The following is a 17,036-nucleotide window of genomic DNA, read 5'->3' on the forward strand; positions in this document are numbered from 1 at the left end:
TTTGGATCATAATTATTTCGCCTTGTGCAACAAAATGATACGACCTGCCAGCCTCGCAATGGAATTGGACTGGCAATCCTTTTGGTGGAATTCTAGGTAGATCGGCAGATTGTGCCTGACACGAAGCCCCACCAATGGAATTGTCGCCATCACCGGAACCCTCCCTCAAGCGACCGCGTTCCTGGGGAGCGTTTGGGCCGGTAAAAAGCTGCATCGAAGCTTTCCCCTTGGCACCTGGTCTGCTGCTTAATGCAAGCCAATCGTCTGAGCACGAGGTATCATCTGATTATCTGATTAACCTCGTTTGGTTTCTCGATATATGCTTCGGACGACGCTCATTGTCGCTGCGAACAACAACCATCCACCGTGGCTTTACATCATGATCAGGCGCGGGAAATCTATCGACTCGGGACTATGACAGTTCAACACGATCCTTCTACTTCTTACGTCTTAGTTCTTGGATGGTTGCGGAGCCTTGCTAGCCTACGGAGAGCTATGAGCTTGTGCTATTAAGCCGCCGCGCTCTCGCGACTTGGTGAGCTTAGCACTTGTCTCTCAGGCTCTGGAAACTCCTTTTCCCTTGGCATTAACCGCCAAACTCTCCTGCAATTATCCAGATATGAGGTGCTCATTTCTGTCTGCTGCTCTAGCAGCCTCGGCCTTTCTCGGCCCCTTTTCGGCCATTTCTATCCTCCTGGGCAACGATGACGGCTTTGGAAGTGCTCAAATTCGAGAATTCTACCGCTTGTTGAAGGAGAGCGGCCACCAAGTTGTCATGGTAGCCCCGGCTGACAACGAGAGTAGCCAGGGTGGTCGATCTGTCTTCACGACCAACAAGTCGCTTGCTGTCAACTCGAAGTTCAACCTCAACCCCCCCCGGTGCACCATCGCTTGGTCGGGACCCTAACGACGCAGACATCTGGTACTACAACGGCACGGCAGCGGCATGCACCTTTGTTGCGCTCGACTACGTCCTTCCCAACTTCTATTCCAATCGATCTATTGATCTCTACGTGGACGGCCCGAACTTCGGTCTCAACCAGGGCTACTTTTTTTATACGTTGTCCGGGACTATTGGTGAGTTATGCTTTTCAATTCACTCACTATCCTGCGTATTCACTTATCATTCGTTACATTCATTCGTTATCCTTTGCATTACTTGTCATCCTTTCCAGAACATCTTTTTGATTTACTTGAAACTTACCAAATCCTCGGCCACAGGTGGTACATTTGCTGCAATCCAGCGAAACATTCCAGGAGTCGCCTTCTCCGGAGGCGACAGCGAGCAGCGTTCTTACGCGTGGATCAACAAAACCACGGCCTCTGGCTACCCTGACCCGGCTACAATTCAAGCCCAGCTGGCCACCAACCTTGCCAACCAGCTAGTCAATAGCTCTCAGGGTGCCAGGCCGCTGATGTCTGCTGGCTTCGGACTCAAGTAAGCTTTCCAACCGATATGGATCCAGCCCACCGATCATTGCAGGATGTACTAAAACTGGGCCAGCGTCAACACCCCCGTCATCACTTCGCCGACCAATGACTCCTGCGTGAACCCTCCATCCATCCAGACACGGCTGGGCGGCGGTGCCACGACCGACAAAGCTGTCTACAACGCAACCACGGGAATATTCACGTAGCAGATCCTGATCACGGACGGCAACAACGTCTGCATCAACGGCAACTGCGCCTTGCCCGGTGAGACTCCCGTCGTGGACAACGGATGCTATGGTTCAGTGTCCGTCTTCTCGATTGACTATGATGCTCCTATGGGACCGGCGCAGCACGGTCTCCGAGCGGCGTTGCAACCGTTGGTGGCGTACGAGAACCCGGATGCGAAGATGATGCTGAAGGCGAGAGAGTCGATGAGTAGTAAGTCAATTCTCCCCGTAAAATGTGGGGCCCTTCTCTGGAGGGGCCCCAACGCCAGGCTTGATTGTGACTTTGAATCTTTGCTGACCTGCGTTTGTAGGGGAGGATGCTGCTGCACGACACCCTCTTCGCCAAGCATGAAGCATAGTCGAGACCATGAAGACTAGACCAGACGGGATAGAAGTGCAATGAGGAATGTCGGCGCACATAACTCCCCAAACGAAACTGTTTACTCATCCCTTGCACAGCCACGTAATGGTCGTTGGGCCAAGAGTCCGTTGATACGTTCAGAAACTGTATATAAACTCAAGACCCGTTCTTCCATCCGTACAGTACAAACCGGTCATAATTCAAGTTACATTCCCATCCCGAGTCGATTTCGGCGCATAGATACAACCCCGCCGCGCTGGTGGTCATGCTTTAGAACAAGTCCAGACAGAAAGACGATTGTTTGACGGTATGGTGCCCCAGGAAGGGAGTTGTCGAGCTTCCCCACCTCACGTGAGCCAAACCGATTGGGAAGCCCAATGCGATCCTGGACTTTCAGGAGATGACAGCCTTGCCTTGGCTTGCAATGGCCTTACCTTGTCTGAACAGGGACTCGCGGAAAGGATGAAGTCCGCCAGTTGGTTAGGCAAATGGCGCGGTGCTGGCCTACTGTGGACCAGGTTTGAAAGCAGACATTCCTGATGAGCCTTCCATCTGGACAATTAATTGAGTTCGACTGCCTCTTCTTGAAAAGCTTCGACAGGGTGCCGTGAAAAGCGAGGGCACACATGCATGCATACTTCGCAACGTGTACGGGTACATCGATACATAATACATAGACAGATGCGTAGGTACATACGTAGAACTGACGTAGATAAGGCGGGATATTTTGTCCGCTTCCGGGCCACGAGAGCGGAGAAATCGAGATCCACTTACTCTATGAGTCCCTCCGTCGCTCGTCACTCGTCACGGCTTTCTCCTTCCTGCGACGGATTTCCCAACTCGGGATGCATATCAAATGGGGGGGCGAGTCGGGGCGAGTCGGAGCCAGTAAGAGTGTTCATGTTCACTCGAATGGGAAACCATGCAACTAACCATGGCTGTAGTTGGATAGAAAACATGGAGATATATCGGGTGAATAGTTGCACCATACTGCAGCACTAACCGATCCTGGTCAAAGGGGTAAGATATATATAGAGAGAATTCGAGGGTTTTTGGGCGAGAAGGAGGATGCCACATCTCGATCCATATCTTTGTACCTTGAGTATTGGGAGAGACGACGACAACGACGCTCGCCAAAAGTCATTAAGAGCTCGACAGGCAGATCAGACTGTCAAGGCCTCCTCGAGAGGGACCAGCAAACGATATGGCACGGCTGTGGGAGTTTGTAAGTGCGTCCTTATACTTGGGAGGGGGTCTATGCGCAACCCGTGATGTCTATCATAATCATTTCCTGTATCAACTATCAACAAGTCCGACGGTGGTCCGGATGCTGAAAGATGGGATCAGACGATGATCGATACTATGGCAGGCGAGGCATTCAGGGGCAACCCAACTCCAGTCTTCGTGCTTGACCCAAGCGAGTACAGAGAATGGCCGGCTCTCGCGATCCTGCAAACCATTGCAAGGTATGGATTACCCTGACTCCGAGTCAAGCGAAGGCTGAAGCTTGGGGATTCAGAGAGTTGAATCAGTCGTACACGGTTTTTGTCAAGCGCAGCGAGGAAGGCCAGGCCTATACCAAATACCTGATTCGATCGTTCACCCTGGACAAGGAGGAGTCCTTCTGTGGACATGGCATCATGGGGGCAGCACTTGTGCTGGGACAGCGCTTCGCAGCAGGTGGAAGACAAATGATCTTTGAAACGGTCGGCGGGATCAGGGTCGACGGTTACATGGTATCGGCTCCATCATCAGAGTCATGTGAAGGAGAATACGGAAAAGTCTGCACGGTGAAGCTTGAGATCCCTGCTGAGCCAGTTAAAGAGTGGTTTGACGACGACGTGGAGCTTCGCGAAAGCATTTCGAAGTGCCTTGGGGTCGAGAAGGCGCAGATTTTGGCGCTGGGACGGAATGCTTTGATGGATCTTGTGATCGAGATGAGCGAAGAGGTCGACTTCTCCGCGGAAAGCATGACAGTTGATGCGGTGGGCTTGATGAATGCTTCTCCTTCCGAGACAAGAAGCCAGATTATTACGAGTAGAGGGGGTCGATACGGGGTCGACTTCGCAAAGCGCGTGTTCGCATATGGAGGTGAAGGTAAGCTGAGTTCCCAAAGTTTGAAGGGCTCCCGTGGGGGGCTGATATGATCCCAGACCAAGCGACAGGGTCAACACACTGCCTTTTGATACCGTATTGGGCTTCCAGGTTGAGCAAGACGGCCATGAAGGCGAAGCAAGTCTCTGCTCGGACAGGGATGGTCGATGCAGAGAGCATTGCGTCCAAGGAGGGATATGTAGCGGTGACGGGATCAGGAATAACGGTGATGCAAGGGAAGATGTTGGTTCCTGAGCCTAGCCCACACGAGAAGGGGCCCTGAGTCACATTAGGCCAGCCACCACAGCCCCAGAATAGCCATATATGCACCACAGGTGTGGGAAGGATTGGGGTAGAGGGATTGTCTGAGATGGTGTCGATGTAGACGGTATTACTCGGTAGTTCGGGGGAAGATGAAGGACTCCGGCCCAGCAAAGAGACGTCGGCTATTGGCGGAAAGCTGGTGCCAAGCTCCGAGCTCCGATGTCGCGGCCAGAAGGTCGTGATTGTATCCTTTACCGACAGAGTCTCGATACTCAATAACTAATGCACGGCTGATTATCGACGCCTTGCGACATCTCCTCTCCCCTTCCTTTTGACTCCTTCTCTACCTTTAAGGGGGTGGCCAGCTTCTCCTCCTTACCTAAACCCACCTCCGTCTCCTTGCTTTCGATGACCGCCGAACAATAACACAACATGGCACTCCCTCGGCTACTCCGCACTCCCTGCGCACGCGCTCTCACCTCATCCACATTCAAGTCGGATTCAATACGGCTACTGCCTTCCTATAGACTGTTTTCAACATCGCAGACACGCCAAAAGTCTCTCGCTGTCGACGATGACATCTACTCCAAGCTCCCGGGTATCGACCCGTCAAAGTTAGAGGTCACGAAGACCATCACGCCCAAAGCGCTGGTACCAAATAAAGATCTTGTATTTGGGAGGACCTTTACCGGTACAGCTCACTCTCGTTCCCTTTCGCAGTGACAATACACGTTATTAACCCGCATTCAGACCACATGCTCTCCATTGAATGGACGGCCTCGCAGGGCTGGTTGCCTCCTCGAATAACCCCCTACCAAAACCTCTCACTAGATCCCGCGACCTGTGTGTTCCACTACGCATTCGAATGCTTCGAAGGCATGAAAGCATACAAATGTCTGAAGGATAACTCTCTCCGGTTATTTCGGCCGGACAAGAACATGGAACGCATGAATAAGTCTGCCGCACGCATCGCGCTGCCCACATTTGAAGGCGACAAACTTATAGATCTGATTGGCAAGCTGTGCAAGCTGGACGAACGCTTTATCTCCGCCGAAAAGGGATACTCACTGTACCTCCGACCGACACTAATTGGCACGCAAAGAACACTAGGGGTTGGACCACCAGGCTCAGCGCTGCTTTACGTCATTGCCTCTCCTGTTGGACCGTATTATCCAACCGGTTTCAAAGCTATCTCGCTAGAGGCAACAGATTATGCTGTACGCTCTTGGCCGGGTGGTGTGGGCGACAAGAAACTCGGCGCCAACTATGCGCCCTGCATTGTGCCACAACTGAGAGCTGCCAAGAAGGGCCTGCACCAAAATCTCTGGCTTTTCGGCCCCGAAGAATACATCACCGAAGTCGGCACGATGAACCTGTTCGTCTGCATCAAGAACAAAGAGACCGGACAAAAGGAACTTCTTACGGCGCCGCTCGACGGAACCATCCTGGAAGGCGTGACACGCGACTCGGTGCTCGCGCTGGCTCGAGAGCGCCTCGAGCCTGAGGGATGGAACGTGGCCGAACGGTACGTCAAGATGCAAGATCTGGCGGATGCCGAGAGCGAGGGACGGCTGATTGAAGTGTTTGGGGCTGGCACTGCCGCGATTGTGGCGCCTGTGCGCAACATCGCGTGGAAGGACCGCATCCTGCATTGCGGACTCAAGCCGCACGAAGAGGCCGGCGAGGTGGCGAGCAGGATGAAAGGCTGGATCGAGGGCATCCAGTACGGCGACGAAGAGCACCCGTGGAGCTATAAAATTCCTTCTTGAGGAGGGAGACACCTAGCCCTCATCTATAGGACAAGAAGAAACGGGATAGGAAGAAGAAAAGAGAATATTTTGTCCAGTCTTACTCTGGTTCTGTCCAGGTTTTGCTTTTGTTTTAGTTTTCCCTTTTTTGGGGACGGAAAAGGCCTTGAGCGAACCCGATCGGACTTTTTCACTACCTTGGAAGAAAATAAATTTCTATTCCTAGCGGCCTTAGTCGTTGTATATACCCCATACGACAAGTTTGCATTGTATGCACCCGGGCATTAAATACTTCTTTATTCCTTTTTCCAACACATCACACCACTAATGTCCGCGTGCGGGCGGGTGGGCGGGTGTCTATTTGTGTACAGGATATATCTTAGGTATGTATATCTCTACTCGGTACAGGTATGTGAGCGTGTCCATCGAATCTGCCGGGGAGGCTTACATAGATACCTAAAATAGGTACTCCCTACGTATGACATCACAAGCTACCATTATATATCGCATGGCCTTGTCGTTGTTCACAGCCATATGATATATATCCTCTGTACCGCATTGCACACGTCACATGTACAACGAGAACACGGTTCAGTGTTCCTTGTATGCTATCCTATCTTATCCTATGCGATGCTGTGCGATTCTTATGGGAGGGTACACGAAAAGGAGGTATCGTGGACATTGATATGAAGATTAAGATATGGACCTAAATCTCTCCCGAGCCAAATCGTTGATTCCCAGATCCCAACCTGTAAAGAACTTTCGTGACCTTTTCTCTTTTGCCTTTTTTTTTTGGAGGGGCGGAAGACACCATGCCGCCATTATCAACCATTACATAGACACACATATAGGGGTGGGGGGGGCAAGGAACATACGTCGGCCCCCTGGTAGTACCGAGGACTCCCGCATTTCTCATGAACTCAGCAAGTCTCTCACGCTCATGCCCTTGCCTCGATCTTTACTGTCTTCCCTCACACCGACACCCGTCGCAGCAGTCGCGCTCGCGGGCGCGTCTATCCGTCCGCCCCCTCTCCACTCGTTCGTCAACATCATCAGGGCCGCACTGGCTGTGGCCTCTGCGGTTCCCGAAGCATCACTCATCGCCCCGGGCGATTTAGTCCCGCCCTCGCGTTCGCGTTGGATGGCTGTGCTGTAATGGGGTGGGAGCTGCAAGGACGCCACCACGGGGTGCGGCAGTGGTAGGTTCATGGCGGCTTTCGGCGAGGGCAGCGGTTGCATGTTCGGGCTTGGGTTCGACACCACCGACCCGGAAGAACTGCCCGAAGGATTGACCGTGGTCCATGAGGACGAAGGCGTGTTCAGCACGCCGCTACCAGAAGACTTGCCGACGCTGCTGTTGGTGTACGTGCGTGCTAGGTCGGGCGAGAAATGGATTGAATTGAATGCCGGTGACAGGAGCGTCGGGGTCGGAGTGGCAGACGAGACCAGTCCTTCCGAGGGTACCGAGATTGAAGGCGAGGCTGTGAAGGATTGCACGCCCGCTGGCAAGAGAGGCCTCTTTCTCATGCCACCCGTTTCGTCCATTGCGCCTTGTGATTGGCTGTGGATGTGAGGAGATGGGTATGCTGAAGAACTGCTCAACGACGCGACCGAGGATTTGCGCGAGTCTCGCAATACCCATTCGCTCCGAGCCGTGGCGCTGGGCCGATGACTCCGTATCTTCATCGGTGGAGCTGCGGGAGCAGGCACGTCGTCAACAGCCTCGTCTTGTTCCTCATCCTCGTCTTGCTCGTCGTCGTCTTCTTCTTCGTCCAAGCCCTCATCCTCGCCTGGCCGTTCGTCTATCTGCATTCTCGAACTCGTCGACGACCTCACTTTACCTCCCAAGTTTGCGTTTTCCTCTTTCAACTGCGCCACGCATCCCTCCAAGTACCTTACATATTCGATCCCCGCTTGCAGAATGGCGAGTTTATGCATCTCCACGCCTTCACACGCAGGTATCATGTCCTTTAGGACCCCAAACTCTTCATTCATTTTACTCCGCCTGCGACGCTCGATGATGCTGTGCGCAGTCTTGCGGGCAATTTTCCTGCCCGCGGCGCTTGTGGCGGAGGGTTGTTTCCGCTTTGAATTTGTAGCAGTGGCATTGGACGCTGCACCACTGGATGAGGTCGCCGATGCTTTGTGAGAGGGCGCGGACGTCGTCGAGGTCGCGGTCGATCCGGGTGGTACGTAGCTGGCGTCACTGGCCGGAGAGGAGTTGTTTGTCGCCTGAGACTTGGGTTTCATCTGGATGATCTTGCGGGCTCGACTCGGAGGAGGAGGGAGGGCGTAGGAAGCAGCAGCGCTGCCGTTCGTAGCCGCAGATTCGACGTTTGATTTGACCACTCCGGAAGAGGTTCTTTTGTGTCGGGGACTGGCAGTGAGCGGTTTGTCCTGGGGCGAGATTGGCGGAGTGCTCTGTGTGAGCGCTACGGTATGTGCGGCGTCTCGTGCGTGTGACGGCTTTCCGTTCTGGTGGCTCTGGGATTGTGCGTCGCTTGAACGGATTGCTGGAGGCGGTAAGGCAAAGATGGCTTCCATCTCTGAGGCCTGAAATGGCTTCAAGCTTTCCAGCGCTCTCAGGTCAGATGAGCCGGTTGGAGTGGGCGGCAGTTTTGGCCGTGGCATAGTTAAGCAAGGAGGAGGTCGAACACGATGTCCACAATCGGGAATGAATGGAAGAGTCTGTTGGATCAAAGCAAACACGAGGGGTGATCAGGTCATATAAGACGAAGGGGCCGTGATTCAGGCTTCTCAAACAGAGGCACGCGAGGAGTCCGTATCTAGGGTTCTGGGAAAAGGTCCAAACGCTTCACAGCGGAATAGAGACGGCGAACAACCTGTCGCAAGACGAGCGCCAGGACCAGACACAGCGCATAGTGAGCAAGAGGGAGGGATGAGGGGAGTATAGAGACGACGACGAGGTATGGAGGGAGGACGGTAGGGGAGAGGACTTGGAAGGATAGGGAACAACACCAGCAAGCTGGGAAAAATAAGGACGAAGTGTTGCCATGAGCAGTTCTATTCCGAAACATCAAACGTCGAGATTTCAGGATGTGGGCACGTGTATCTAGCACAGTGAGCACACGACACCCGTGGACGACCCTCGTGTGGTCGCGGTGATAGGTGATAGGAGCAGAGCAAACCAGCCTAGCAGTGCCTCGGAGCCCTGGAGCCCTCGTGCGTGGTGGGCGGAACGGTCAGTGGCTGCTCAGGCATCTGTGACGGAGGGGGTTAGCAGCAAGGCCCCGGTTTGAGATTTCGCGTGCTGAGAGAGACGGATAGAGAGAGGAAAGCGGAGGGACGCATGAGAAAAGGGAAAAAAGGTGGTGAGAGACCTCGCCCAAGCCGCACGTTCTAGCAGAAATCAATGCGATTGGATCCTACCAGCGATTTCCGCCACTTGTACTCGGTACCTCGTCTGTACCAAGTACTTCATAAGTGCACATTGTCCTCACACCCCGCTTCATCTGGACAAACAGATACGAAGGGCAACCAGGGCCGGTATGATGCATGTGATTCCCGGCATCCAGCTCGTGGATTGTTCACTGTGCAGAGCACGATGGAGGAAGATAGCTATTTTGGGGGTATCATATGTTGGGGGATTTTTCCCTATACTAGTAAGTTGCATGTAGGACGCAACAACTGTATCAATATACACTCGGTTATTGCTATCGGCGCCGTCGTCAATGGCCATGCAGTGACGCTCATGTCGTTCGCTGTTGGCCCCCATTGCTAACGCCGTGCGACGGATTCCGGTCGCTTGAAATGCACCTTCAATGGCTCCCAAGAATGCGCATTGTATGTCTAATGCGAAGGTTAGCTGTGGCTCCGATCGACGGCACATTCCGGCCCCAAGAGCCAAACTCACCTCTTGCACCTTGCGACAAGTCTTCAAACCCCATTCGGTCACGCCAACCATCAAGCAGCTCTCAAACATGAAGGCCATACTACCCTCGCCCACCTTTTGGGGTGGCAAATCCATCGTCGACGCCTTTTCAAAAGTCTGCATGTCGGGTCCATGCCCGCTCATCGTATTATGTAAACTCGCTCCTGCGGGCTGGAATCCTCCCTTGCCAGCCCCCTTGGCATCATAGCTCCCCATAATCAACCCCATGAACTCGGACATGGTGTTGCGATGGTACCATGGAGGCCGGAAGGTGTTTTCGGCCACCAGCCATCGAGGCGGGAAGATGACAAAGTCCAGAACAGCTGTTCCCGCCCCATGGGGATGTGACGGCGCAGATAGAACGGTAAAGATGGAAGGGTCAGGATGGTCGTAAGAGATGCTCCCCACAGGGTTGAACCGGCCCAAGTCGTACTTGTAAGGGTAGTAGGTGCCGTGCCAGCCAACGATGTCAAATGGGGTGTGAGACTGCTTGGCCGAGAACAAGTTCCCCCCGAATTTGCCGTACAAGGTCCATTCCGTGTTCTCGTAGTCCTCGATGAAGTCGGCCACCGGTGTCTGGAAGTCGCGTGCATTGGCCAGACCATTGGAACCAATGGGACCCAACTCGGGCAGTTTGAAGTGACCTTGGTACAGCTCACAGATGTATCCTCGCGCGGGTTCGTTGTTATGCAATGTAACGTGGTAGCGAATTCCCCGCGGGATGACGCAGATTTCATTCGGTCGCACCAGCATCTTGCCAAATTCGGTTCGGATGTCAAGCGCCCCATGTTGTGGAACGATCAAGAAATCACCGTCGGCGCTGTAGAAGGCCGTCTTCTCGGGCATGCTGCTGCCGCAGGCGTAGATGTAGATGCCCAGGCCTTGCTTCATGGTGGGATCACCCGCGCCAGCCACCAGATGCAGGGAGTGGATCCATGACACCTCGTTGTCAAAATCGAAGGGGTCCCATCGCAGTTGATTTGGGATCGCGTTGAAGTGGGTGCCAAAGCTGGGGGTAGGAGAGATGAGGGACTGCGAGGAAGAAGACGGGACAGGTTGGAAGTTCTGGTGGCTAGCAGAGGGAAGGATGCGGTACAGCCACGTCTGCTGATTTTCGTCGCGCGGCGCTGTAAAGGCCGTGCCAGACAACTTCTCGTTGTACAGGCCGTACGGGCATTTTTGAGGAGAGTTCGCCGCTACAGGCAGCGTGCCTGGAATAGCTTCACTCCTACAAAGAAGAGTTTTAGCCAAAAGCAGACTAAAGGGGTGGGAGGTGCTAAGATCCATACTCTTTGTATCCCCCGAACCCATTCAGATATTCGTACGTGTCGGTCACAGCGAATTGGGTTACAGGCATCGTCGATGGCTTGCTCGTCGGTAAACGTATTCACGTTGCGAACTGGAAGGAGAGAAAAGAGCCCAAGATTAGCCGTCACAGTCTCGAAAGAGGTCGTGAGGAGGTGGAGGGAAGTGTAATAAGAGCGAGGCTCACAAGGCGAGGGGAGCTGGAGAGAGCACGTAATTGACTTACTGGTGAGAGGCGTCTTGTACTTGATGTTGATGTCCTTGTTCTCCCGGTGCCTTTCGATGGCTTCTTGCAAACGTTTGAGGCCCTGCATGAAGGGCGGTATTGTTGTATGATTACCTGGAGGAAAGAATGGTAGACTGGTCAGAGAAGAGAGTGCGGAATGGTCTGTGAGGAAGTGAGGGACTGATTCCGTGGGGAGGAAGATGAATGAAATGCAGAGACCCCAAGTTGCGTTCAGCCTGAGGATGGATCATGAATTGCGAAGCGCAGGAAGTGGATACAACCCCAAAACAATAGTGCAGCGACGCTAAGACCCGGTTCGCGAACAGGGCGAGAGATGTGATGGCCGATATGGGAGGGACCACGATGACCACCACGACCGGGGGGGACAGCGCGAATAATGACATGGCGGCCTCCGACAGACCGCAGACCGCGAACTCGGCTGGCACTCAACTGCGAGACCGGTGTGCTTGTCTGGTTGGACGGGCATCCCCGCAGGACAGCATACAGCTCTCCAAGTCACCATATCCCAACCTCGTCAGTACAAAAAACACGAGGACGGCAAAGAAATTTCGCTGCAAGAGGCCAAGATTAGGATAGAACGGAAAGAGTGGGATGCCCGTCCGAGAGAGGGATCGGGGCTGGCAGCGAGCGCGGCTGTGAATGGGTGAGATCAAGCCACTGGGGCCGCGCACGGACATGGATGGCGGAATGAGGCGTAAGTTTGTTGTTTGGGCTTGGACTCTCAACAGTGCGGGATGCCTGCGTGCACCCTGCGTCAAGCCCCCGAGGTAAGTTTAGCAAGTAGCTTTAGGCGCAACTACCACCAAGTAGTGGATGCCGTAGACAGTGGGGCGATCGCCAGGGCGAATTGAGACGCCCAAAGAAGATTCCGATTCCAGGCCAATGCTCCAATCTCCTGCCTCCTGTGCCGACTTTCCCGCTAAACAGCCCACTCACTCTTGGTGACTGTGGTTTTCCTCCTCAGTTGACGCTTTGGTCAAATGCATTGCGCATGCACCCCTCACCATCTAGCGAACCAGGTTCTAAGCGAGGGGTGTGAGAGTGAGAAGAAGTCGGGCGAGGTCATTGTGGTGACCTGGTGTCTTCTGATCAGCGCAAAAGAAGGAAAGAAGGATGGAAGGACGCCATCGTCCGCTGCTGAAATTGGCTCGCCTGGGGTTGATGCTGTTTTGGTGTCGGCTGCGTAATGTTCGCGGAAGGACAGTGGGTTGTAAGATGCTGGTGCTGATGCTGCTGCGGCCTGGACGGCTGCTGGCCTCGGTGGTTATTCTGGGCGCCCGTGGGGAAATGTATGGGCGGTCGAACAAATCGGTCCTGGGGCGACAATCTGCCTGAAGATCTCCGGTGGATGGCCTGTCTTTGGGCTTTGAGGGGAGCCCAGGCTGTCCGAGTAGACCCCTCCACGACAAGTTTGAGTTCGAGGATGCTCCTTGCACGAGCCAGAAGAGCCTACTGTAACCCAACCACCATTCCGAGCTGGGCTTCATGTTTCTCCAACAACACCCAGAACAATAGCTAACCACCATCCCGCTCTATGACGCCAGTTGATCGTCGCTCTTTGGATCGCCATCGTCATTGACTTTGTGTGGTTCTCGAATGCTCACGCCTGGTCCAGAGCACGTTGTCGGGACGGATGGCTCACGACGATCTCAACATGGGAAAAATAACCAGAAATCATGGAAACTCTGTCAAGAACGAGTCTTGGTTCCTCAACAGATTGCAGCGTGCCCTGGATCCTGCGGAAAGTGTCGAATTCTCCAGAAGGGCTCGGCATTGAATTGCTTTACGAGGTGGCGAAAGAGGAAGCACCGGCATCCAACTCTCGGAGAAAAGCTGGTTTGAATTCTCTCATTCAAAGGTCGGAAAGGTCAAGGAGGCAAGTTTCGCCGGATCGGGCGCACGGCTGCTCGTACAACCCTCGAATCGATCGCCTTCAGAGATTCCCTGTCCCATTGCCCAATATCCGAGTCACAATGTTATGTTCAGGCTCAGCGGAATGACGCCGAGTGGCATCCAAGTCCACTGAGAGGACAAGAGGCATAGCCAATCATAGTATCCAAGCGGTTTGCCATGAGGACCCCCTGGATTTCAGCGGCATCGGAGTTGCAATCGGAAGGTGGCACAAATCAAACTATACTAACCCTTATCAAATCTGCATAACGGGGACCAGGCAGAAAACTAACTTGGACACAGAGTTGCACAAATCACAAATATGCTGATTCTTGCGGGTCGCGCAAACTTGATTGGGCGAGTTTGAACAAACACAACGATCGAAGCGTTGAGCTCTCACTTACCATGTGTCTTTTCCATCCTGTCCCTCCTCCACTGCTCCAAGAAGTCCATCGCCACCTGGATGATTTCGCTGCGTTGCCACCATGGGACGTGTTGCGTGGCATATAAACGTCGACCCGACATCGTCGCCGTCTGATTGGAAGAGGTTTGATATCGAGAGCCTTGTTCTGCGTGCTCGTCCTGAATACAACCGGCCGATGGTGCCGAAAGCGTGAATAAGACGCGGATACTCGGTCTTGAAACGTATCGCTACGTCGGACTGGCCCCGTTTGGGGGAACCTGAGTTCCGAGGAGAACGATGCTAGATCTCGTCAAAATCTATGCATGCGTCAAACTGGACGGTGAGGACGCGTAAGGTGCTCGGGCTTGTGCTTCGACGTGAAGGGATAACGATGAGATATCAATTTTGAGAGAAACACACACATACAACATTTGAAAACAATCTTTTTTTCCCATGGAGTTTTACGTCGAGATCTGTGTCAACACATGCGATGCGGATTAACTAACTATTTGTAGGCAGCGCTCAAAGCTCAACATGTTCCTCAACAGGTCCTCACAACAGATCAAGCTTCCTTCATTCTAGGTCGCGGTTCCACAAGATCTGATGTGCCTTACCGCCGGCAACTCAAAAGCGAAGCTTTGGATGCACAAAAGCCTTTCCAGCTAAGAACTCCCGAGCAATGAATGAATGCACATCCTGCATCATGAACAAAAACAAGCCTGTCTCTCAGGGAGAATAAGGAGAGACAAGACTCCAAACTCAATAGACCGACCCCTTCCCTAGACGACTGACACCATGGCTCGTGCATAAAAGTATCTCGTTACAAATATCAAAATGCCTAAATGGAGCCTGTTCTCCGCCCGCGTACGCAGTAATCGAAGCTGCCCCCCTTCCAAGCCGGGAAGCTTTACAAATTCCAGCCGCAACGCATACCTTCGCTTCAATCCATCATTCATTGTTCTTCCCCCTTCTTAGGGCAAGCTAGAGGACTTTTTTTTAGAGGCCCTTGGTCCGATCATCACTCGCGCGGATCCATCGTTCCAGCGCCTCTTTATTGCGCACCCGGAAACCGACCTTGAAAGGTTTTGGCTCTGTCGTCAGCGCGGTCGGGATGCTGTTACACTCGATGGCGTCGAGGACGGGCCAGTCCTTGGGATTCCTGGCGGGAACAAACTCAAATGCCACAATCATGCGCAGGAAGGCCGTGTAGATCTCGCGGTTCGCCAAGTGCGAGCCCACACACATTCTGCTGCCCGCGCCGTAGCCGTAATGGGGGGTCCCACTGCCCTCTTGATCGTTGAGATACCGTTCCGGTATGAACTTAGCGGGGTCCTTGAAGTGTGTCTCGTCGTAGTCGGCGGCCCAAGCGTTCATGTAGAAGACGCTACCGGCGGGAATGGTCACGTCATTGTATTTGATGTCCTTGATGCTGGTTCTGGGCAGGCAGACGGGGATGACAGTGAAGTACCGGAGGATTTCCTTTGTCAAAGCCGTGATGTACGGGACCTTTTCCTCAAGCAGGCATTTCTCCCACGCCTCGCCGTCTTCTGGATAGACTTTCATAATCTCCTCATAAGCTTTTTTCTGGATATGTTGACCCTCGGGAGAGGCGAGATATCCAAGACCCATGATCATGTTGCCAGGAACGGTATCAATGCCGGCCGACACCATGGTCAAGCAGATGGACTTGAGTTCGGCTTCGTTGAGCGTTTCTTCAGGGTCCTTGATGATGTTTCCAGTAATGCAAGGTCTGTCGGTACCATTTGCAATTCGCTCCTTGAGCATGTTCAAGAAGGTGGTGAGATACTTATCCCGACGCTCTCGGTACTCTGCAGCTGATTTGTTCTGGCGAGAGATGAAGGGCAGTCGGAGCAGAGGAATGTAGTCTTGCCAGTTGTTGGATGTGCTACGGAAGTTCGAGACCACTCGTTCGACGTGAACCACTTAGGCGGAATTGTTAGTATGCAATCTAGAGTTCGCTGAAATAGACTCACCCTCTCTGAGCAGTTCTTGATCAATCCCTCCATCAATCCGGATGCCATAGTTCAAGGTCAAACTAGTGTTGAGGGCAAACCGATGGAAGTATTTTCTCGGATCCAAATCGAGCGTTCCGTTCATCGAATCCTTGTACATGTCCTTGATGGCGACGCAGCTCTCTAAATCGATAAATGGCATGTAGCTCTGCACCGCGGGCTTATTCAGTGCCGTGGCCGCCACCTTGCGCCGTCTCTTGCAGGACTCGTCCCAAGGCGAGGTTCCAATCGTGAAGCCCTGGCTGCTTGAAACGACGTTGTGAAAGGTGTACAGCATCGGTCTGGAAATCAGAGCCGACTGGTTGGTGATCCAAAAGTGCTTGACCGATTCGAATGTGTTGGCCCAGATGATGCGGCGGTTGCCCAAGCGAGTCTGAAAGACCGGCCAGCCATATTCCTTTGCCCATCGAGCGGTGACACGCGCATGGTCCTGGCCCAGTTGAAGCAGATTTCCGAACAGTGGCACACCTGGGATTTCAGGGAGCCCTTTGATCTTGGGCTGGTCGGTCGAGTTCAGATAACGGATCAGAAAGTAGCCCAGCGTGAGAAATACGAAGGAGAGGGTTGTTGGTGACAGCGTGACAAGCATCTTGACCGTCGCTTTAGGGTCGGTTCACGGTAAACAGAGATGGCTCAATGTCTTCGAAGCGAATGTCTCTGTGGTGATGTTTATTTGGTGATATGGTTCACAGAGCACAGGAGCCCTGCGCCTCTTCCAACGGAAACAAGAAGGATATCGAATCCGACGTTAGATCAGATACCCCCAGAGGAATGTGGTAGACGCTGCTGATGCCGTGAGAACCGAAGATGGAGATAGATTTCTCAAAATCCAGACGACAGTCTTTCTCAATTATATCCTTCTGGCACGCTGCCCTCGTTAGATGAGACTCCTGGAGGAAACTCGGACAGAAATCCTCTCTCGTTCAGCGCTTACCTTCGGTAGAGTGGCCTCTTTGCAGTGGTCTCACAAGGGGCCTACAGCGAGAGGGGTCATCCGCGCACAGCACACGAGGTGGAGAAGACGAAGGGCTCGCCATGTCCTCTCCATGGGCGGAATGAAGCCGCTTCATCGTCCATTACATCGACCATGTCAGTGGCCAATAGTGCGGGAGAGTGGGGGACAACGAAACGTGGAATACGG

At 53.3% G+C, this 17,036-nt stretch overlaps 6 protein-coding genes across 6 annotated transcripts; 3 read left to right on the plus strand and 3 right to left on the minus strand.

Moving 5' to 3' along the window:
• Window positions 1-619: 619 nt before the first annotated feature.
• On the plus strand, window positions 620-2,010 carry Z519_03749 (5'/3'-nucleotidase SurE; the record flags this gene model as incomplete). The annotated part of the gene is made up of 6 exons (XM_016761496.1): window positions 620-837; window positions 860-1,077; window positions 1,222-1,438; window positions 1,505-1,604; window positions 1,641-1,869; window positions 1,970-2,010. 6 exons carry the CDS (start codon window positions 620-622, stop codon window positions 2,008-2,010), a joined length of 1,023 nt encoding a protein of 340 aa, XP_016621834.1.
• A 1,439-nt stretch (window positions 2,011-3,449) lies between these two features.
• Window positions 3,450-4,396, plus strand: Z519_03750 (uncharacterized protein; the record flags this gene model as incomplete). The annotated part of the gene is made up of 2 exons (XM_016761497.1): window positions 3,450-4,116; window positions 4,143-4,396. The coding sequence occupies 2 exons, from the start codon at window positions 3,450-3,452 to the stop codon at window positions 4,394-4,396; spliced, it is 921 nt and encodes a 306-aa protein (XP_016621835.1).
• A 413-nt stretch (window positions 4,397-4,809) lies between these two features.
• Window positions 4,810-6,146, plus strand: Z519_03751 (branched-chain amino acid aminotransferase; the record flags this gene model as incomplete). Its single annotated transcript, XM_016761498.1, has 2 exons — window positions 4,810-5,068; window positions 5,128-6,146. The coding sequence occupies 2 exons, from the start codon at window positions 4,810-4,812 to the stop codon at window positions 6,144-6,146; spliced, it is 1,278 nt and encodes a 425-aa protein (XP_016621836.1).
• Window positions 6,147-7,037: 891 nt separating this feature from the next.
• Window positions 7,038-8,756, minus strand: Z519_03752 (uncharacterized protein; the record flags this gene model as incomplete). The annotated part of the gene is made up of 1 exon (XM_016761499.1): window positions 7,038-8,756. The coding sequence occupies one exon, from the start codon at window positions 8,754-8,756 to the stop codon at window positions 7,038-7,040; it is 1,719 nt and encodes a 572-aa protein (XP_016621837.1).
• Window positions 8,757-9,863: 1,107 nt separating this feature from the next.
• Window positions 9,864-11,374, minus strand: Z519_03753 (homogentisate 1,2-dioxygenase; the record flags this gene model as incomplete). The annotated part of the gene is made up of 3 exons (XM_016761500.1): window positions 9,864-9,935; window positions 10,000-11,245; window positions 11,307-11,374. 3 exons carry the CDS (start codon window positions 11,372-11,374, stop codon window positions 9,864-9,866), a joined length of 1,386 nt encoding a protein of 461 aa, XP_016621838.1.
• A 3,484-nt stretch (window positions 11,375-14,858) lies between these two features.
• Window positions 14,859-16,484, minus strand: Z519_03754 (uncharacterized protein; the record flags this gene model as incomplete). The annotated part of the gene is made up of 2 exons (XM_016761501.1): window positions 14,859-15,805; window positions 15,857-16,484. 2 exons carry the CDS (start codon window positions 16,482-16,484, stop codon window positions 14,859-14,861), a joined length of 1,575 nt encoding a protein of 524 aa, XP_016621839.1.
• Window positions 16,485-17,036: the final 552 nt, after the last annotated feature.

This window comes from Cladophialophora bantiana, assembly GCF_000835475.1.
Source record: "Cladophialophora bantiana CBS 173.52 unplaced genomic scaffold supercont1.5, whole genome shotgun sequence".
NCBI classification, from domain to species: domain Eukaryota; kingdom Fungi; phylum Ascomycota; class Eurotiomycetes; order Chaetothyriales; family Herpotrichiellaceae; genus Cladophialophora; species Cladophialophora bantiana.